General features: G+C 43.1%; 1 protein-coding gene across 1 annotated transcript; it reads right to left on the reverse strand.

The window, feature by feature from the left end:
- Positions 1 to 1,883: 1,883 nt before the first annotated feature.
- LOC142195838 (TRAF family member-associated NF-kappa-B activator-like) lies at positions 1,884 to 22,599 on the reverse strand. Its single transcript, XM_075265895.1, has 4 exons — positions 22,500 to 22,599; positions 14,904 to 15,025; positions 12,316 to 12,854; positions 1,884 to 2,082 (listed from the first exon to the last, which is right to left on the reverse strand). The coding sequence occupies exons 2-4, from the start codon at positions 15,013 to 15,015 to the stop codon at positions 1,909 to 1,911; spliced, it is 825 nt and encodes a 274-aa protein (XP_075121996.1). The 5' UTR covers positions 15,016 to 15,025; positions 22,500 to 22,599; the 3' UTR covers positions 1,884 to 1,908.
- Positions 22,600 to 23,350: the final 751 nt, after the last annotated feature.

Consider the following 23,350-nt stretch of genomic DNA (forward strand, 5'->3'; position numbering starts at 1 on the left):
CGTGATTGACCGCCAAACATCCAAAGTCACAAACTCACAAACATGTCACATTTATAATATTAATAGGATAAAGATCATTGATAAGCACAGAAATGCAAAAAATGAGTGCAAATCCAAAAAGGGGAATGGCAAAGTCCCCAAAACTATACATCCATATATATATACTATATATATCTGGTAAACCATAGTGGCAGCCACAGGGACACATTAATTTTGCTCATTCAGAATGTGAAAGAAAGCAGTGAGAATATTCATCCATCGCAGGCTCCATTGTAGAGTTGAAATACAGCCTAAGACAGGTTAGACCTGTGTTTGTCCTTGTCCATCTACTATTACAAAAAATTAACAAATACAGTATGTCACAAATATCACTAAAAATAATGACAGTTTTTACATAGCTCCAAAACATGGATGAAAGCATAGAAAATTGCTGACTGCAGCTTCTAGTAAGCGCTATATGTCACACAGCCAATAAATAGGTAGACACAATCTATTGCACATTTCCCATATTTTGCAGATGGATTTTTGTTGTCAACTTGCCAAGAATTTCACCAGCTGCATTAAAAAAAGTGAAATCCGATGAAAATCCACAATATAAATTGACAGGTTGCAGATTTATAATCTATATCGAAGCTCAATCTTCATTTGGTTTTGGTGCAGATTTTTACTGCAGTACATGGATGCGATTTGGTAAAATCTCAACTACTTTGCTGGTTTGGTAATAAACTGCAGATGTTCTGCACAGAAAACCTGTAGCAAAACGTGTTGTGTCTGCACCCCAGGTGGATGTACCCTTAATGTTTAGATTCCTTGTAAAATAATTGTCTTGCATGAAATAACATTCAGTTACCCTTGACACTTGACAAGAAAGATTATCTAAGCTGGGTTCCTGGTTGGTGTTTCGCAGCCCCCTAGTGGAAAACTGAAGAATGAATCTGGATTTTTCGTCCTTGTAGCCTTTTAATATTTTCTCAGATAAACCTAGAGCCAGAGCTACACTCCAAAACAAAACATTACAAAAGTCAGTAATACTAATGGTCAAAACATTTACAGATTTCTTTATTAAATTCAGTGTTGGAGAAGAATTCCCTTTCCCATGTGATGCCTATGGAAGCATCATCTTTGTCACCTGTCACCATGAGCTGCATTTCAGTTCACCTCCACCATAGTGGATAAAGTATGACGTACATCCTCTACCATAAGTGTGGAATTATACAGATGTGTTCACCCTGTTGCACCCTGCTCCATTCTCTGTATACCAGATGCTGTGAACAGCTAATCGTTGAGGGTGATGGGAGTCAGACCAACCTCACAAATTATATTAGTCACCTATCTTTAGGATAAGTAATTCATATTTTTAGCCTGGAAACCCTTTTTAAGACTCCAACTTCTATTGTGACCAATTAATTACAATATGTTGACATGCTAGTGAAACTTTTGCGAGGCTGCAATTCACAACATAACCACTGAGTGGCCACACATAGACACATATTTGATATATCACAAAATCATATTGTTTTCAAAAGCTGGTCATCACATTACACAGATATCAGGATATGTGCAGGCAAGAGGGAGGATAAGGAAAGTCACCAATTTACCTTTGACTAGTATTATTCTTTGAAGAATCAGTTACACAAGAAATGTTCTTTCACTTCTTCATATTGTCAGATATATTTGATTATGGATATTATACTAGCATTTGCCTACTGAGCAACAAAAGATACAAACAGCTTAAACAATATATTTAGAAAAGTTGTAGGATGGTATGTACAAACCACAAACTGAAAGTTATATATGAAGGCACAAGACAGAACATGGATTTTCAATGATTAAATAAAGTGTATTTCTATTGTCTAAAATGCCAACTTGAGGACTCTTGCACTGCTCTTAGTGAAAGGTCAATGACGCTTATTCCATGTGCCCAGCAAGATGTCCAAAGAACTCTCCTCCAGTTGCTGCTCCTGCTGGAAATACTGCCTGGCAAAACTCACATATCTGAGAGCTCAGCCTAATATCTGAGTTGATATCGGTATGTTGGCCAAATGGACAATCTTCTGATAGACATTGTGGACTCCATGAAGACTGCGGAAAACAGGACATGAATGACATAAATGATAGAAATCTAAAGGTATCTTTATAATATATACATAAAAATAACATGCTACATGCCCCAGATAACATTGGCAGATGATAGCTAGATAGATAGATGATAGATCGAAAGATAGATAGATAAATAGATAGATAGATAGATAGATAGATAGATAGATAGATAGATAGATAGATAGATATTGTAGCTGTGAATGTAGTGAATGTAGAAAGTTCAACCCAAATTTTATACATTCACAATGGATGTCTGTTATTCTGTAAACTAGAAGTACCTTAATGGAACTAAAGCTTATAGCTAAAACTGTGCTGTAATCCCTTAAATAAAACCTAAATCCTGGAAGTCAGTCATATACTGTATACTGTGTGGATAAGTGATTCGGAATATGCAATGGTTCATAATCGTGTCCACTTATCCTCTGACAGGAGCGAGCATGGTACCCACTGGTTTAAAGAGGATCACTAACATTAAGCTGCATTTTGACCCTTGAGTCACAAATTCCAATAATCCTTTCACAGATGTCATCCTGATATGTCCCCCATATGTCAGTACTGAATATAATAATGGAACCATATGGACATCATGCAGGACAGCATATTCACATCAAATAGAGGATTATAGAACTATCATATTTGAAGAACATGATTCTACATATATGTATAAAAGGGATTATATATGCAGTACAAAGACTGATGATCAGGCAGAGATTACAATTTATGGGATAGTGTCCCAGAATTGTGTGAGAGCGTAGGATAAATGGTGCAGCTCAGCAGTATAATACTGTAAGATCACATGCTGTATGGGAATTCTCCAAGAAGGTGACAGGATCATAACATACTGCCAGTGGCGTTACTTGGAATGGCGGGCCCCATCGCAAACTTCTGACATGGGCCCCCCCCTGGCCGATGCCGAAGACTCCAACCAAACCCCCGCTACCCGCATTACTGTGCACTCTATTATGCCCCATAGTGGCCCCTGCACACAGTATTATGCCCCTGAACACAGTATTATGCCGCATAGTGGCCCCTGCACACACTATTATGCCCCATTGTGAACACCCATAAACAATTGAAACCGGGATGCAGGGACGTCAAACAACTAGGCCTGAAGCCTGCCAGGAGCGTGGAAAGGTAAGTAACACGTTTATTATGTTCCTTTACCATTTCAAGGCCTCCGATCTTTATACTAGTGTTTGTGGGGCCCGCGGCGTCACTTACCGATCCCGGCCTCTGCCAGGATCGGTATGCAAATAGGGCCCGTTACTGGCTGGAGTTAAGCCTATTAAGAAAAAAATAACACAGGGGTAGTGACGGTCGCTGGGCCCCTAATGTCCCGGGCCCTGTGGCACCTGCTACCCCTGCTATCCCGGTAGTTACAGCAGTGGTCCTCTCAGTGTGAGAGGTAAATAGATGTCTCATATCATAGATCCATATAAAGGGACTGTATCTTATAAGATAATGCTTTACTTATGTACAGAATGAAGCAATACATCAATTACTAGCTGACAGCAGTCTCCTTCTCCCCCCTCTCTTCTCTATAGATTTCTGTATGTGAGACTGGATATGGATACCACTGCTATTAGAGATAAGAGTGAGTGAAAGGAAAGAGGAAGAAAGCAGCGTGAAAATGAAAAATGAAACTTTTTTTTTATAGTCACTTGCACTTGACACACAAAAATGGTAGATGGTCACCATGTCACTATCTGCTCTTACAACAGGATACAAGGGGTTTGAGAGGCAGAGGCATAGCTATAATCGGTGTAGGGGTAGCGATCACTATTGGGCCATGGAACTGTAGATGGCCCAAAGGTCTCTCTACAACATAAGATGAAACCACTATTAGATCCTTTGCAGATCGTAGGCTGGCCGCTGGCTGTGATTGAATTGCACTGTTGGCACTGGTCGTGCTTCCGTGTCCCCATTCACTCAAAGAATAGGAGCTGCAGATTCACGGCTGCAAAATTGAACAGGAATAGGACCTGTCCTGAGTAATTTATCGTCAATGGAAAACCACAAAAAGAATTGTCAAAAATCCAAATTGGATATAATTCCACAGCAAACATAAAAAGGGGGTGGACAAAAGTATTGGCACTGTTTGAAAAATCATGTGATGCTTTTATGTAATTAACAGCACCTGTTACTTACCTGAGGCACCTAACAGGTGGTGGCAATAACTAAATCACACTTGCAGCCAGTTGAAATGGATTAAAGTTGACTCAACCTCTGTCCTTGTGTGTACCACATTGAGTATGGAGAAAAGAAAGAAGACTAAAGAACTGTCTGAGGACTTGAGAAGCAAAATTGTGAGGAAGCATGAGCAATCTCAAGGCTACAAGTCCATCTCCAAAGACCTGAATGTTCCTGTGTCTAGCGTGTGCAGTGTCATCAAGAAGTTTAAAGCCCATGGTACTGTGGCTAACCTCCCTAGATGTGGACGGAAAAGAAAAATTGACGAGAGATTTCAACGCAAGATTGTGTGGATGGTGGATAAAGAACCTCGACTAACATCCAAACAAGTTCAAGCTGCCCTGCAGTCCGAGGGTACAACAGTGTCACCCCGTACTATCCGTCAGCATCTGAATGAGAAGGGACTGTATGGTAGGATACCCAGGAAGACCCCACTTCTTACCCAGAGACATAAAAAAGCCAGGCTGGAGTTTGCCAAAACTTACCTGAGAAAGCCAAAAACATTTTGGAAGAATGATCTCTGGTCAGATGAGACAAAAGTAGAGCTTTTTGGGAAAAGGCATCAACATAGAGTTTACAGGAAAAAAAAAAAAAGAGGCCTTGAGAGGAAAGAAAACGGTCCCTACAGTCAAACATGGCGGAGGTTCCCTGATGTTTTGGGGTTGTTTTTCTGCCTCTGGCACTGGACTGCTTGACCGTGTGCATGGCATTATGAAGTCTGAAGACTACCAACACATTGTGCAGCATAATGTAGGGCCCAGTGTGAGAAAGCTGGGTCTCCCTCAGAGGTCAGGGCTCTTCCAGCAGGACAATGACCCAAAACACACTTCAGGTCAGCACTAGAAAATGGTGGTGAGAGAAAGCACTGGAGACTTGTAAAGTGGCAGCAATGAGTCCAGACCTGAATCCCATAGAACACCTGTGGAGAGATCTCTTGATGGCAGTTTGGAGAAGGCCCCCCCCTTCACATCTCAGGGACCTGGAGCAGTTTGCCAAAGAAGAATGGTCTAAAATTCCAGCAGAGCCTTGTAAGAAACTCATTGATGGTTCCCGGAAGTGGTTGTTCGCAGTTATTATGTCTAAAGGTTGTACTACCAAGTATTAGGCTGAGGGTGCCAATACTTTTGTCCGGCCCATTTTTGGAGTTGTGTGTAAAATGATCAATGATTTGACTTTTCTTCATTCTCTTTTGTGTTTTTTCATTGCAAGCAAAATAAATGAAGATATTACCAAAGAGTTTGTGCTTGCAATCATTTTCTGGAAGAAACTGAGTATTATCTGACAGAATTGCAGGGGTGCCAATACTTTTGGCCAACACTGTAACATAAATCATAATATCCAGAGGTTGATTGTTATAAATAGTTTTCATGTTTATTATGTCAAGTCTACATTTACATAGATTTAAAAAAAAAATGTAAATGTTGACTTGACATTGCCTCCCCTCATTTTAGGCCGGGGCCTCGCGTGGTGTAAACACCTCAGTTTGTCCACGCAGAAACGCTGAATAATAAAATGCAGAGTTTTATAGTCATAGCAAAGTGGATGAGATTCCAGCAAATCCCATTCCCACTTTCCAGGAAAATACGCAAAGTGGATGTGTTGTTATTTCCAAAACCATTGTGGTTTTGGAAATCGCAGCTTGTCAGTTATACTTACGGAAATGCCTGTGGTTTCCCTATAGTAATAATGGAAGCAGAAAGTCCGCAGTACTTCTGTAAAAAGCGCTGTGAGAAAAACTGAGATGCATTGCCACCATGGTTTTTCCCGCAGAGATCTTTTGCTGTGTGCCGCTATGTGGGGCCTTAGCCTTAAAGAGTTTCTCTGAAACTTTCTAAATTGGTGACCTATCCTTTCACCTGGGACCCCTGCTGATCAACTGATTAAAGTAATAGTGACATTCCCTAAGGCCATCTTCTAAGACCATGTGAAGTCATGTTCATTGGTCACACGGCCTAATCTCAGTGAATGGCTGTGATACCAAGGATAGGTTATCAAATATGTAGTATGGAAAACCGCTTTAACTGTCGAGTCCGTTGCCACTATTTGGAGGGGGCTGGACTGTTGAGTGAGATGTTAGTTTGCGGCACTATCTGTACAATAGACTGGTGCAATTTATCCATGTACCGTATTTTTCGGACTATAAGACGCACTGGACTATAAGACGCACCCGGGTTTTAGAGGAGAAAAAAGGGGGAAAAAATTTTTTCAAGCAAAAAAATGGTAAAATATTTAATGTATGGGAGTTGTAGTTTTGCAACGGCTGCAAGGCCACATTGACAGGTGACCCTGCAGCTGTACGGGGATGTATAGGGCGTTTTTCTTGTGGGGCCAGATGTACTTTTTAGTTATACCATTTTGGGAAATGTCTATAGGGATACCTAATGTATATATGCTTCACGGTAATGTGATAGGTTTATATGTATTCTAGGGAAAGGAGGGGAACTTTTATTTATTTAATTTTTAATTATTTTTATTTATTTATTTATTTTTTACTATTTTATTAGCGCCCCCTAGGGGGCTTGAACCTGCAATCATTTGACTGCAAGTCCCATAGACGGCAATACAAGTGTATTGCCGTCTATGGGAGATTCTATACATAGACCAGCCGCAATAGTAATATAGCGATGACAGGCCTGGGAGCCTTCAGTAGGCTTCCGGCTGTCACCCGAACAGGTTGGCTTGTGCAAGCTTGCCGCGCAGGAGCTGGACTGCAACTTTAAAGGTATGGGGCCGGTGGGGACCGGGTCCGGGGCTAACTTTAAACTTTTTTTTGGGGGGGGATGGGGGGGTGACATCTCCTGAGGACATCTCCGCCGTTAATTCTTAGGGGGCATTCACACGGAGTAACGCCGAGCGTGTATCACAGCCGCATACCTCCCAACTGTCCCAATTTCCGCGGGACATTCACGATTCCGGTGACATGTCCCGCGGTCCCGGTTGGAGGAAGGTATGTCCCGATTTCAACTCAGATCTGCGTCCAGAGGTCGCATCGCGTCTACAACTGTGCGTCAGTGAGAGAGAGAGAGAGAGGCGCATAGAGTTCAGCAGGGGAACAAGGAGAAGGTAAGTTTAATGTGGAGGTGGAACGTGAAACTGGGGGCAGATGAAGGAGAGGACGGCATGACACTGGGGGCAGAGATGGAGAGGACATGAATCTGGAGGCAGAGATGGAGGTACATGAATCTGGGGGCAGAGATGGAGGGGACATGAATCTGGGGGCAGATGAAGGGTGTATATGAAACTGGGGGAGAGATAGAGGGGGAACATATAATTTACAGGTGACTGTAGGAGGATTATACTGTGTGCGGGCACATGAAAAATTAATGAGAATGGGTGGAGTCAACATAAAAGTGGGCGGAGCTAAATTTGCCACGGCGCGCGTAGCGCACCGCACATTTGTCCCTCTTTCGGTTCTTCAAAAGTTGGGAGGTATGCAGCCGTACACGCCGGTGCTACGGCAGGCTGCCGAACACTTCCCATTGACTTCAATGGGAGCGCTCGTAACAGCGGCATTTACGAGCGCTCCCATTGAAGACAATGGGAAGTGTTCGGCAGTCTGCCGTAACACCGGCGTGTACGGCTGTGATACACGCCCCCAAGTTACTCCGTGTGATTGCCCCCTTACAGCGGAGATGTCGAAGCTCGTGCCTGCAATCTCTGATTGCAGGCATAAGCTTCGGTGTTACCGCTGTAAGCGTTACAGCGGTGGTGCCGGTTGCTATGGCGACCGCTCTGCAGAGCGGCGCCATTACACTTACACACCCGGCATCTGAACCCAGCATACAGACACCGGGGCAGGTACCGGCCCAAGGATAACTTTAAACCTTTTTTTTTTTTAAGAGGGGGGGAGGGGGACATCTCCGGTGTAATTTTTACAGCGGAGTTGTCGGAGCTCGTGCCTGCGATCTCTGATTGCAGGCATAAGCTTCGGTATTTGATGGGGGGGGGGCTTTGATGCCTGCGATCAGAGATTGCAGGCATTCGCTCTGGACCCGCCATCCGCTATAATAGAACAGCGGATGCCGGGGAGTGTGTTAGCCACCGACACAGGGCCTGCAGTATTGCTACGCTCCTGCCGCTGCAGAAAACCAGTGGTGGCAGGAGCGCGGCTCCCCACATTCGGACTATAAGATGCACCCTCATTTTCCTTTGAAATTTTTTGGGAAAAAAAGTGTGTCTTATAGTCTGAAAAATACGGTATTTGTTGTGCACTCACATTAAATGAAAGAGATGCTGTTTACTGTATGGACACTAGATGGCGTTTAGCACATGTCTGAGAATACACCTGTTTACAAGCTGCACATACTAGACTCTGTCTTTGCCATACTTCATCATACTGCTATATCTTTTTAGTATTCTTATCTTATGCATCTTGTTTACCACCTAGGTCTAAGCAGTAAGCAATCCTCACTGATGCCCAATGTTATTTATTCTATGCACAGCCAGACATTCTTTCAGACTCGGGAACGCTTGTGCTATTTTCAATTATTGCTCTCCATGGTCTGGTGAGAATATTAAAGCTACTAGCGTGATATGCATATAGCGCAGCTTAACATTATTTCACTTATTACAGATTTACTATATAATTACTGCTGGATTTGTGTTGTAAATGAATTGTATTATGTATTATAAATTGTATCTATCACAGTTATAGTGATGCAGTGATCCATGTAAGACCATTACGCTACATTGGTGTATATTATTTTTATTGAAAATTGAATATATGCTATTTGGACAAAAACATTGGGACACCTACATATTCCACCTATTGGAGCTTTTAGGAGATGTCATTCTAAATCCATAGGCATTAACATGGAGTTGCCTCCCTTCCTTCCCACAAGATGGAGTGTGTCTGTGGGAATTTTTTCCATTCATCCAGAATGGCTCCTGGCACACAGGTTTTGTGCACTTGGCAGAGCTGCCATGATGTCACTTTTGATTTTACTGGTAATATCCATCTTTTAGAAACTGCCTGCACCCCTCAAGGGAGATGGGGATAGCTAAAATGTATTGTAATGAAATAACAAAGTTGTCACAGAGGTGCCGCGGTGCTGAGCAATAACACCTGCTGATAATGCAGACAGTAAGCAACTGTTCACATACTGAGAAGCTGCCACAACTATTGGCACCACTTTCTTAGGAGACTGAATAATTGTCTCTCAGCCCTGGCACAGCAGTGCTAGGACAGGGAAGGGGCAACGTACTCTAGCCTGTATAGCTGGCAAGCATTTCCAAGCATTGACTGGCTGACAATGGTAATTTTGTAGCGAGCGAGACACTGCTCCCTCTAAGTCAGGCAATACAGAACCGCATTAAATAAATAATAACGTACAGCACTGTAATAAATAACTATGAAGCAGCCAGATAAGGGGTTAACGTCTATAATCCTAGTGGTCTGTGGCAGTAAAGGCGATAATGTCAGCATCTTTTACGTTCTATAGCAGTTAAGCGGTTAATGTCAGTATACCTAGTGGTCTTGGTCAATAAGGATTAATTCTCGCACTCCGAGTGGTCTAGCGTGGCAAATGTTAGGAACTCTAGCAGTGGTCAGCTAGTTAAATTTAAGATTCCTGATGGAGGGTAGTGAAAGAGTTAATCCATGCTGTAACATAGGACTAAAAACCGAAAATTTAGGTTCCTGTTTCCTCCCTGCACTGTTCATAATGATGAGTTCAGAGAGGACATAGAGAGAACTGTGCAGCTGTCATTCTGCTACTGCACAATTCTCACTATGATCAACTACAGAGATTTAGGAACACTCTGCCCAATCTTTAAGGGACTGCAGGGAAGAACTAGTATATTAGACAATTATAACCATATAACTTCCCTTGTAGATACAGTGCATCTGTGCCTAGTGTGCTGTGTAACACAAACTGTATCAAAAGGCCCCGGAGTAGGATACCTCTACCTTCATCAGGAGTAAGCAGGGGTACTCCTATTAAATAACCAGTGTGCTTAATAATAGAGAACAGAAGAGCTTATGTCACATCTCACATTTGGAGTCAAGATGCAGAAGACTGTGCTACCCTCGACTCTTTGAGGCATAGGAAAATGGAGAAACTAAAAACAACTGGTTGCACCCAGTAACTTACTGTTAGAGGATAACAAAGCACTGGAGACTGAAGGGCTAAGTTTCAGAACTGTGACTGACATTAGGGGCAGTCAGTGTATTCCTCTTCCACCACCCTATTTGACCGCAGGATTCCTGTGACGCAATGCCAGTACCCTTGCATTGGTATTCCGTTACAGCTTTCCACTACTGATTAGGCCCAGATGAATGGGCCTGATCGTCAGGGAGTCCTGCGCCGAGGAATCCACAGCAAGACTGGCCAGGATGCTGATCCTTTCAGCGTCTTGCTTTGAGATCTGTCTCGTAGCAAGAGGCAGATTCGGGGTTCAATCCGCCCCAAATACATGGCAAATTCCTATGTGGGATATCATGTCTGACTATTATGTATTGACTCATTAATGTAAACTTAGTATTGTATATGATGGTGGCTGAACATATTATGACTGCAGTCCTAGGTGATTAACAAATTAGTCATATCTACCGTATTTTTCGGACTATAAGACGCACCTAGGTTTTAGAGGAGGAAAATAGGGAAAAAAAATTTTGAAGCAAAAAATGGTAAAATATTTAATATATGGGAGTTGTAGTTTTGCAACAGCTGCAAGGCCACATTGACAGGTGACCCCGCAGCTGTACGGGGACGCATAGAGTGTACTTTTTAGTTATACCATTTTGGGGAATATCTATTGCTTAGATCACCTTGTATTGAAAAAAACCCCGGTGGTTTATGATATATGATTTTCTACTTTTATATATATATATATATTCTAGGGACAGGAGGTGGTTTAGAACTTTTATTTATTTTATATTTTTATTATATATTTTTAAAGCTTTTTTTTTTTTTTTTTTTTAACTATTTTATTCCCCCCCGGGGGCTTGAACCTGCAGTCACTTGATTGCAAGTCCCATAGACGGCAATACAACTGTATTGCCGTCTATGGGACATTCTGTCTATTAGTATTACGGCTGGTCATAGACCCAGCCGTAATACTAATATAGCAGTGACAGGCCTGGGAGCCTCATTAGGCTCCCGGCTGTCACCCGAACAGGTCGGCTCCTGCGATATCGCCGCGCAGGAGCCTGCCTGCAACTTTACAGGTACGGGGCCGGTGGGGACCGGCCCCGGGGGAGAAGGGGCCACCGATACTGACCCGGCATCCGCCTCTCTAGTACAGCGGATGCCGGGTCAGTATCGGTGGCCCCTTCTCCCCCGGGGCCGGTCCCCACCGGCCCCGTACCTGTAAAGTTGCAGGCCGGCTCCTGCGCACGGGATAGACGCCGGGGCCTGAGACATCGCTGCGCTCCTCTGCCCTGCATGAAGCCAGCGGCGGGGGCACGTAGAAGCGGAATAGCAGCGCCCCTGCCGCTGCTGGCTTCATGCAGGGCAGAGGAACGCAGCGATGTCTCAGGCCCCGGCACCTGTGCCGGTGTCTATCCCTTGCCGGCATTTGCCTCTCTATTACGGCGGGTGCCAGGCGCTACATTCAGACTATAAGACGCATCCTTCTTTTCCCCCCAAATTTTGGGGAAAAAAAGTGCGTCTTATAGTCCGAAAAATACGGTAAGTTATAAGCAGTTAGAACCAGTAGTCAAAGTTGCCAGTTACCAGCAGTGGATGCGCGTGTGCACTACTGCTCCCCACACAGTCTTTGGGACTGACGGGATGGTCGAGCTCAACCCTTGCCCATCTCCATCAGTCTCATATATTTTAAAGGGAATGATATCACACATGCTTCATCTTCACTCCAATAAAATGAACAGGATTGTGTAGTGAGGAGGCATGGGGGACAAAGGACACCCTTCCTGTTATGAGTGGGGGTCACAGCGATCTAGGTGATAAATATATTTAATGAAACAAACATGTCGGTAGACCTGAGAGGGCCTGTCTAACAGTAGATATAGAAAGCCCTACATACACTATGTGATATATACTGTAAATAAAATCATTTCCATACCTGAGCCGGTCCTCTGACTCCATTGGTATTCTTACGTGGTTCCAGAAGTGCTTCATATAATACGTCGCTTGACTTCAAGAAGTTTATATCTTCTTCATACATGTCAGACACAGTAAAATTACCATCTGTATTACCTGGAGTCAATAAGTCATTATATAATTTTGTAGGACCCATTTCACCCCCCACAGTGTCAGTATCCAAAAATCTAGGAGTATAGTTTTTGAAAAACAAAGCAAAGTTAGAATTTTCTTCTCTTTTATCTGTGGTTTTGTCTGCACATGGGATACCAACAAGAGCCTCTTCTTTATCAGATACACTGGTCAGAAAGTTGTATTGGTCCTCGTAGGGGGGGAATCGTATGTCTAAATCCAATAGCAAGCTGGAATTTTCATTTGGTTCTAAAGGTGTTGGTTCCTCATCTGTCTTTGTTTTGGAAGCTTCAACTAGGTCTTCTTTACCTTTCAGTCTGAAGAATGGACTTTCTGAGCGTGCATTGTCCCCTGTGTCAGTGCATTGGATTGGTTTTGAAACAGGCATGTCTGCAATAGAAAGCGTGATGTGACCATTGGTATTTGGGGTTTACACTAATTTTGGTTGTTTAGACAATTGACTTGTTTACTGCAGGACTATACTCTACGCTGTCTATACTATTCTTGCATATTTAATGCCTATCTACATTGAGCAGCAACAATCATATAGTGCTGCACCCCTGACCACAGCTGTTATTGTAATACAGAACAAAATTGTGAATGCTTATCTCTTTAAACCTAATAGATGGGGCAATACAAGTTTATGGACAATATAGTGTTGTGATGGCGAATCTATGGCACGTGTGACAGGGGGGGGCATGCACTCAGTCGCCTGGATTGGTCACTAATGGGGAATCCGGTACAGGATTCCATGTTAGTGAGCGATCACTTATTTCAACTGTATGTGCAAATGCCCTAGAAAGGTCACTCTGCCACATAAAAATATTATACCACTATTCTAACTAGTACAAGACAGTTAGGGCTCTCAGTAGAGATTTTACACAGGGACCCAGAAACTGCAAGCTACCCCTCTGAATAGTGAAATATTCGAGATTCAATATTAGTTTCGAGTACAGCCTCAATATTCGATTACTCGATGGAATATCAAATCCCATTATAGTCTATGGAAAAAAATGCTCGTTTCAGGGAAAACCACTATACGACTAAAGGAGAGTCACCAAGTCCACGAATAGCAGGAGGAGAGTGTTTAGGAGGAGCGCTGTGCAGTTAAAGCGCATGGACCCCATTATAGTCTATGAGGTTCGTACGCTTTAACTGCACAGCGCTTGCAGTTGCGCTGATAAAAAGAAGCTCCCTCGTAACCTCAAGCTGCCAGCTCTCCCGACTAGCAAAGACGAGCCTGTGGCAAATCAACGCTGGTTCTGCAGCAGGCTCGTCCTTGCTAGTCAGGAGAGCTGGCAGCTTGCTGTTACGAGGGAGCTGACTTTTTTGTCATAGGAATGCATTGACCAGCGTTGATTGGCCAGTGTACATTCGTTGCATTCAGCCAATCAACACTGGTTCTGCTGGAGGCTCATCTGTGAGGAGGCGGAGTCTAAGATCGGACCACATTGGAGACTGCTGTGGTCCGATCTTAGACTCCAGCTCCTCACAGACAAGCCTCCGGCAGACAAGTGAGACAGTGTATATTGTCTATATGTGTATTGTCAATATTGTCTATATCGGGAGACAGTGTATATCATTGTACTAAATAGCTATGCTTTCAAGAGCCAAGTCCCTGCCTCCCTATGGCTCACATATACACTGTCTCCCTTGTCTGCCGGAGGCTTGTCTGTGAGGAGGCGGAGTCTAAGATCAGACCACAATGGAGACTGCTGTGGTCCGATCTTAGACTCCGCCTCCTCACAGACGAGCCTCTGGCAGAACCAGCATTGATTGCCCGAATGCTGTACACTGGCCAATCAATGCTGGTCAATTCATTCCTATGAGAAAAAGTCAGCTCCCTCGTAACAGCAAGCTGCCAGCTCTCCTGACTAGCAAGGACGAGCCTGCTGCAGAACCAGAGTAGATTTGCCGAATGCTATACACTGTATAGCATTCGGCCAATCAACGCCGGTTCTGAATCGAATATTTACTGCGAATAGCTAGTAGTATTCGATCGAGTACGAATATTTTCAATACTGTAGTATTTGATACCTACTCGATCGAATACTACTCGCTCATCTCTACCTCTGAATACTCTCTGCATGCAATTCTCTTTTGTAGAAAAAAAAAAGACGGGGATTTAGGGATCTGCAAAACATTTTACCCCCTTCAGCTGATCTGGTTTTCAACTTTTGCAATGCACTACACCAAACCCACAGAAAGAAATTGACCTGCTGAGAGTTCCAAACCCCAGAACAAGACATTTTGCACTGTAGGTTTTTTCAGCACTCTATGCATGGGATGTGTTTACATCCCATCCAATATACCAGTACTGTATATCACAGAGGGTGAACTACCGGATACTGTTACTGCAGGTAAAATACATGTGGCAATGGCCTCCAATGATACTGCTTATAATAAATTACCCATGAATCTATTAAAGATAATTCTTACCACTAGTTCCACCTTTTTTTGAGAGCAATTTTTGAAGAAGTTCAGCTTGTTTTAAGCAAATAATTTGCAAATTTTTGAATTCCTTGTAAAGTTCCAAAAAAGCGTCTTCCATCTTACATTACCTAAGGAAAGGAAACGTTTAAAACAAGTTGTCATATGTTCACACTTATTGCCATGTTCAATACTCCTTTTAGTTATATAGATAATGATTTGTCCTTCCTTTCCTCTTGGCTCCGGGTAGCACAAACTGATGGGTCGGAAGGGCCAGGTTTGAGTAAGAAACTGTTGCATTGCTCACAAAGTCCAACATAGTAGCGCAAACATTTTTTTTTTATTATTATTCAAAGCTGGTCATCTCGTTCCACTCATCTAAGGATACCTTTAGCCAAGATGAAAGACAAGAAGGCTACAATAAAAATAGTTTAAAAAAAATAAACACCCTCTTGTAGGCTTCTCGCCACTCATGGCACAGGCTGGCCTGTACGTTTGGCACTCATGAACTAAAGAAGGAAGAATTCACTGAGGAGCCCCTTGATGTGGATCCTTTCTCAGTACATTGCTATTTTAGACAATACTGAACGATCAATGAATTAGCAATTGAAGGTATTTTGAGATATTGACTATTATGCATGAACAACATGTATAATACTAAACTAAACTATTATACATATAAAGAGGAACAAATAATCTGTCAACATGACATGTGCTGGCAATTCATGAGTCTGTGTCTGCAAATCAGGAAATGCACGGCTTGTCCTTGAGTCAATATAGGCACTAGACCAGGTGTCTAATATTTATGCAAATAGATTCCATAGCCATATATAGCACATTGTTCCTGGAAGATAGTCGCTGTGAGATAGTCAAATAAAACTGGGTGTTATCGCATATGTCATTTATACTCGGAACTCCAGCACATACCTACAGTACAAGTCTGAGGTTTTCTGTAAGTAACAGACTTAAATTCAATAAAGTAATGTAGAGACAGAGTAAATAAACCAAATCATATATTTATGTACAAAAACTAAATCTGCATTGAATTACTAGATTAAGGGAAAACACAAAAGAAAAACAAAATTAAGAGTAATTAGCAGTTTGGAATATTTTGTGTGTGATACTCCTAATCCCTGCCTTGCACACTAGTGGTAGCCGTGGGCCTGATTAACTAACCTGAGTGGGAGTGAACAGAACTTAGTATCACACACAAAAAACCCTACAAAAAGTCCAAACATCTAAGCAGAAAAAGGCTAGGGTTCACTGCACCTGGAATAACTATCCTTGGATCAAGAAGCTCAATACTTAAATTTCCAGTTGGTAAGAATTGGCAGCAAGGAAGGCTGAATGGGCCAGGACTCAGACACCGATGAATTAGCAGTTTCAGGCAGACAGACCATTTCTGGAACACAGGAAACTGAACTTTAAAACCGGCAACTGACAGCATGCAAAGCGGATTTATATAGTAAAGAGCAGAAATAACCAGAGAGGGGCTCAGAAGCAGCACTCAGAACCCCTACAGCCTGTAATTAGTTCTCCGCACTGCAGAGGACTTAACCCCTTCAGAGGCAAAACAGAATACCATTGACTTCAAAGTGTTACACACGTAAAACGGAACCCATTGAAGTAAATGGGATTCTGTTTTGCAGCGCTGATTGTTACGAGAGTTATCGTGCTAGAATCAGTGCCGCATTACACCATGTGAATGCCCCCTAAGGCACTGACCCACAAAGCAACTCATCATGTGATCCATGCATGAGTGCTACCGCAGAAACAGCTTGCCCAGTGTGAACATTCCCCTGCATTGCATTTTTTTTTTTTTTTTTTTTTTTAAATGTAGATTGTGAGCCCCATTAAGGGATCACAATGTACGTTTTTTTTCTTTCCTTTTCAATGTTTTTTATAGAATGGGAGGAAATCCATGCAAACACGGGGAGAACATACAACCTCCTTCCAGATGTTTGTCCTGGCGGGATTCGAACTCCAGGACTCCAGCACTGCAAGGCTGCAGTGCTAACCACTGGGCCACCTTGTTTCCCCTCATTGTTATGTATTTTAATGCAGAAATATTCTGGTATATGTGGATGGGGGTTTGAAACAACATTTCATTTTCTATGCACTATAAACTGCTGTAGATCTGTAGCATGGAAACCTACATGGTAAATTCACAGCAAGTCTACCCCTATAACCAGTGGCGCAACTAGGAATGGCGGGGCCCCGTGGCGAACTTTTGACATGCCCCCCCCCCCGACCGACACCAAAGACCTCGACCGACCCCCACCTACGCATTCCTGCGCATTCTATTATGCCCCATAGTGGCCCCTGCACACAGTATTATCCCCCATAGTGGCCCCTTCACACAGTATTATCCCCCATAGTGGCCCCTGTACACAGTATTATCCCCCATAGTGGCCCTTGCACACAGTATTATCCCCCAGAGTGGCCCCTGCACACAGTATTATCCCCCATAGTGGCTCCTGCACACAGTATTATCCGCCATAGTGGCTCCTGCACGCAGTATTATCCCCCATAGTGGCCCTTGCACACAGTATTATCCCCCATAGTGGCTCCTGCACACAGTATTATCCCCCATAGTGGCTCCTGCACACAGTATTATCCCCCATAGTGGACACCCATAAACAATTATTATACTCTGGGGTCTTTTCAGACCCCACAGTATAATATTCAGAGACCCAGGGGAATAAAAACATAAAAACCTACTATTTCTTACCTGTCCCCCGGCTCCTACGCTGTCGGCCTCCGCTGCCATCCTTCTTCAATGACATCGGACGTCACATGACCCGAGATGCAGGCCGGGTTCATGTGACGTCAGACAACTAGGAAGGAGGCCTGGCCAGGAGCGTGGAGAGGTAAGTAACAGACCCCCGAGTATAATGATAGCAGCGGTAGCGGCTGTTACCGGGCAAAACTACAACTCCCAGCATGCATATTGGCTCTGCTGTTCTGGGAACTCCCATGGAAGTGAATGGAGCATGCTGGGAGTTGTAGTTTCACAGCAGCTGGAGAGCCAAAGGTTCCCTACCCCTGCTATAACGAATAGACCCATTCACGCTCAGTTATTGAAAAGGGCCACATGGCAGCATTAATTTCACTATCAGCGAATGGGGCTCACAGTTTTTTTTTGTAACTGATTGTTGTCATGGACTGTCAAAATATAAATCTTGTCCTATTTTTGACCATTTTCAAGGCCCTCTATACACTGAAATTTTCTGTGGAAACGAGTGCCCTTGGGAAGCGTCACATCTGTGAAAAATAGATGCTCACAGCCATTTTGCACCTCTTTCATGTGAATCTAGCCTCAGGTGTTGCAAAAATACTGAATTTTGGCTACGGTGTAAAAGCTGTGACAAAAAATGCTGCGTTTTACATTCCTGTAAAGGACAAGGGATTCTGGCTTATACTATCCACACATTGGAGAAAAAAAAAATCCGTACGGGAAAAGCTGCAATTTCAAAAATACTTGCGTTTTTTTAAAGTTGCGTCATATCAATTCTACCTATGGAAATGCTACCATTTTCCCTATAGGTATAATAGGGACAGAAAGTCTGCAGGGGGAAACTCAGCAAACTTTCTCTAAAAAAATGATGCGAAAAAAAAAGTGATGCCTCCGTCTTTTCCACAGCATTTTTTGCAGTGATTTACTGTGCAGCAACCCGGCGGAGGGGATCAGAGAGTGTAGAATACGGTTACACAGGCTGTGCTGCCTGATAGGCCTGGTGCACTACTCACACAATCCGAATCCTCCATGAGGCTGTCCAGAAAAAGGGGAATCCTGCAGTTCTTGTCTTTCCCTGGGGCACTCCTTGTAGGAGAGGGGACCTCTCAATACTGAGCCATGTGGATGTTGTTCACGAGATGCCCTGATGGTGATTCAGGCAGTTGAAGGGTAAACCAAATAACTTTTATTGACGTACTTTTCTCCTCTCATCCACTCCCTAACTCAGCAGATAGGGGAATGTAAGGGGCTATGGGTCCTAAGCCTCCATGGTACCTCTGTAGTTCCTAATGGCACGGACAGCAATATCTCTCAGGAACCCCCAAAGTTCTCTCACTAACTCCGGGGCAGCCTCCGCTTGTACCTTGGAATAAGATGGCTTTGATCTTTAGCTTCTAGGATGAGTTCTGCTGTCTCACTCAGCAAGGTGACTGATGCTAGAGCTGAACTATACTTCTGAACCACTGGACTTTCCAACCATTGATCTTTCCAACCACTGGACTAGCTTTCTTACCGCTGAACTAACTTTCCATAAACCCTGCCCTTTGGCCTGCGATTGGTCATGAGGCAAGTATGTATCATACATACAGCAAGAAGATGTAAAGATAAGTGTGTATGTACAATAAGATGGCAAATACAATGTGCTTCATCATAGACATATACACAGACAAGACGCGCAAGAAAACCCCGGGGTACATGTAACAAATACAGAACATATAGAAGCATTGTTCTGGGATGCTGCAACTGCATGGAATTCTCAGTGACGGGATGATTCCTTTCACCTTCCTATACACTCGCTCATGTAGATGCTTGTAGCAGTGCAGGAAACAGGGACACAGACACTGGATTGCACACAGGTTCAGGCTTTATTCACTTGTAGTGCATACACTGCCTTTGCAAAGGCACAAATAACAAAAACAAACACCTTCTCGGCTGAGAACTGACTTAAACATAGGAACACGTTTCCCTGACTATACAGGAGACTGGCTACCAGTCTCCCACCTTGGCAACAACAACGGGTGGCACAGTACCTGCTCTGTAGGTTTGGTATGGAGAGATCAGCTCTGTCAGTGTGGTGCCACCCTGCTAGTCTTCACACTCAGACTGTTATTAGGGCCTGATTAGTTAGCTGACCTCCCTGGTGTGAATCTTTACCAAACACCCTTTAGCTGCCTGGCTGGGACATACCTGTCTTCCCAGACCACACCCTTCACTCTCTCACAGATGACAGCAAAATTTTATACCATGTAGTATATTTTCTAACACTGTGGACAATGGATGTTGTATACTTTACAGGATTATAGCCTTGGCATGTTATAAACATAGCCTCACCCCTCTTATCCTGACCTTTATGTATAGAACAAACACTAATGTGAATGAAGTTTCATAGATCAGTTACATATTAACACTTTTTAGCTTTAAAAAACACTTTTCAGTATATAAAGCACCTCAGATTGTGATCTGTATATTCACTGATACAGCAGAGGATGCTGGGACATGTAGGCTGTAAAACATGCTTTAGTATATAACTGTAAAGGACAGTAATATATATATATATATATATATATATATATATATATATCCTCCCAGGTGCTCAACCTTTATGTGGACTTCATGTATGGAAAAAACTTTATGCTTGAACTTTTTTATGTGATCTGTGAATAGTGGAAAGTTTCAGGGATTTATATTCAGTTTATTCATTTTTCCATCTGTGTTAGCTATATATGTCTTCTCGAAAACTGTAAGACGTGAAATGCTATTAATATGGAAGTGTTCACTTGTTACTGTTTCAGTTCCTCCTTAGCCACGTGAGCCATGATGGACTATGTGCCGGGAGTTTTCAGGGTAGAGAAGCAAAGAGGAAGTGATGAACTACCCACAGAATGCCTTACTGTAGTGCAAAAGAGATTCTGCCAAAAGCAGAAAATGAAATTAACTACACAAAAGACAAGTAGACTATTCATGGACTATTTAAGGGGAAGTCTACTTTTCAGATATGGGAGACAATGGGGTTCTAGTAAAAAAATTTTGTAAAACTTCTTGTCTATATCCTGTTTCTTGTATGCAGCTCTCAGGCTGAGTTCAGACAAGGTATTTTAGACCAGAATTGGACGCGGAGGACGCATAAGATTCCGGTTCAAAAAACGGGTAGCCGGCATCCAGTCGTGGCACTCCGCTCCAGATTAGGCCCAAATGAATGGGCCTAGTCAGGAGCTAGGTGTCTTCAGGCAGACGTCCGGCCGCGGCATCCGCCTGAAGAATGAGCATGTTGCTTCTTTTTTCCCCAGAGCTGGAACAAACCGCTTGCGGAAAAAAAAACAGACCGGCTCCCATTGATTTCATTGGGAGACATTTTTTTTAATCAGGATTTTGAGGCGGATGCCGCCTCAAAATCCTGACAAAAAAACCCTGTCTGAACTCAGCCTCAGGTTCAGCTTTGACTGCTCAGGCCTGATTCACATCTGTGCATGGGTTAACCTAATCCACATAAAAAAAGCAGTTACCTAAGGCTGGGTTCACATGGGTTTTTTTGGGATGGATTTTGATGCGGAATCTGCCTCACAATCAGGCTCAAAAACCCGCCTCCCATTGAAATCAAAGGAAGATGGTCATTATCTTTTTCCCCCAAGAGGTTTCTTCCCACTCGCGGAAACAAGAAGCGAGACCTGTCCTTTCTTTAGGCAGTTTCCGTGGCCTCGCACACCTCCCTCCTGACTGGGCCTATTCATTTGGGCCTAATATGGAGCGGAATGCTGCGACTGCACTGCACTGGCATCCAGTCATAGCTAACCGTTTTTTAGACCAGAATCTGAGATGGCCTCCATGTCAAATTCTGGCCCAAAAAAACTCACGTGTGAACTTTACCTAAGGTACCCATTGGACCCCATAGACTATAATGGGGTCCATGTTGTTTCCACATGAAAAATGCATAGAGAAAAGTGCTGAAGTTTTTCCTCGCAGCTTTTTTTTTTTTTTTTTGCAAAAAGTCTGTAGAGTTTTCCGTTGTGAACTTTCTGCCCCCATTATATCTATATGGAAAACCCCAGCATTTCCATAGTTATAATTGACATGCTGCAATTTTTTTTCCCTCCAAAATCTGCACCAAAAAAGCTGTGTTTCTACAACATAGGGCCCTAACTCAGGTCTGAAGCCACAGCACAGAGGATGTATGGGAGAAATCTTGGCGATGAAAAGAATAGCTAAGAAGAAGGTGTTTTAAGGATCCGAGAGTACATCTCTTAAAAGTAATGGGAGATTGGTCAGAGATGTATTAAAGGGACAGGTTGTGGACAGCCTTGTTTGTTACTGTAAGGGTACGTTCACATGGCAGAAAATGAAGAGGAATTCCCCTTCATTTTCTGCCACCATATTCTGCTTTCCGCTGCTGATTAGGTCCAGAGGAATTGGGACAATCAACATGGAGTCTTGAGCTGCGGAATCCATGACACGATCAAGCAGGACGCTGGAAAACTCTGCGGACTCTCTTTGGAAAAAATGCAATGTATATCTGCCACGGTCTTTTCCACATCATTTTATTTATATGTCATCTAACATTGGAAAAAATCTGCTACTAATTCCCATTGAAATAAATGGGAGAGTTTGGAGGGGTTTCTTGAGCTGGATTTTCTGCCTCGTAATCCATGTGCAAAACGTATGAACATACCCTTATACTGTGCTAGATATCAAATGAATTCTCTGGGCAATAGGTAACCAGTGAAGGGATTGGCAGTGCAGGAGTAACAAGGGGGGCAGTGGATTAACCAGACAGCAGAGCAGAGAGTAGATTTAAGGACACAAGGGTGTTAGATAGGAGGAGGCCACAGTAAAGGAAGTTGAAGTCTAGAAAAATGTGCAAAAATCACACTTACCTCCAAGATCCCCAAATCTCTGAATTGTAGTTTTTAATGATCCAACAAAAATGATCAAAAATGGGTTTCGGGGAAGATTCCACATGTAGACGTGTCCATGAGCAGGCATGTAGTGCAGAGACATCATTTAATACATGTCTGTGCCGTACAGAGCGCAGTCTGCTGCACTAGTACCGGGGAATTCCCTGCCTCATTACTATGAAAATGAAACCTGCAACCCCCACAAAAACAGGAAACATGAAAACTTTCTTGACAGTATTGACTTGTGACATGAAATTCCTCATTCAATAAAACACTGAGCACAGTGGTCTATCTGAATGGTGAGTTAAAGGGGCTCTATCACTAGGAAAAGTCATTTTTAACTAATCACACCTTTGCATAGCCCTTAGAAAGTCTATTTCACACCTACCTTTTGTATGTAGATTGCCTCACTGGTTTCTGAATAAGTCCGTTTATATTCATATGCTAATTAGACTAATGCACGATAGATGGTGCACACCTCTCCTATTGTCTTCTATGGGAGACGGCTCCTGCTGCTGCTGATGACTCGCTTCCTGTTTGCTTCCCACACATAGAAGATAATAGCAGAGAGGAGGCTGCTGGGAACTTCCTGTACTGGCTGGAAGCTCATTAGCATATGAATAAAAACAGACTTATTCAGAGACCACTGAAGCAATCTACATACTAAAGGTAAGTGTGGAATAGCCTTTCTAAAGCCTATGCAAGCATGTGTTTAGATAAAAATGACTTTTCCCAGTGATAGAGCCCCTTTAAAGGGGCAGTCCAATAGCCAGTAGAAGATATTTGTGTCGTAAGAGGTAATGAAACGGCTTTCATTGTTGTCCTCAAAG

Source organism: Leptodactylus fuscus, chromosome 2 (genome assembly GCF_031893055.1).
Source record: "Leptodactylus fuscus isolate aLepFus1 chromosome 2, aLepFus1.hap2, whole genome shotgun sequence".
Classification (NCBI taxonomy): domain Eukaryota; kingdom Metazoa; phylum Chordata; class Amphibia; order Anura; family Leptodactylidae; genus Leptodactylus; species Leptodactylus fuscus.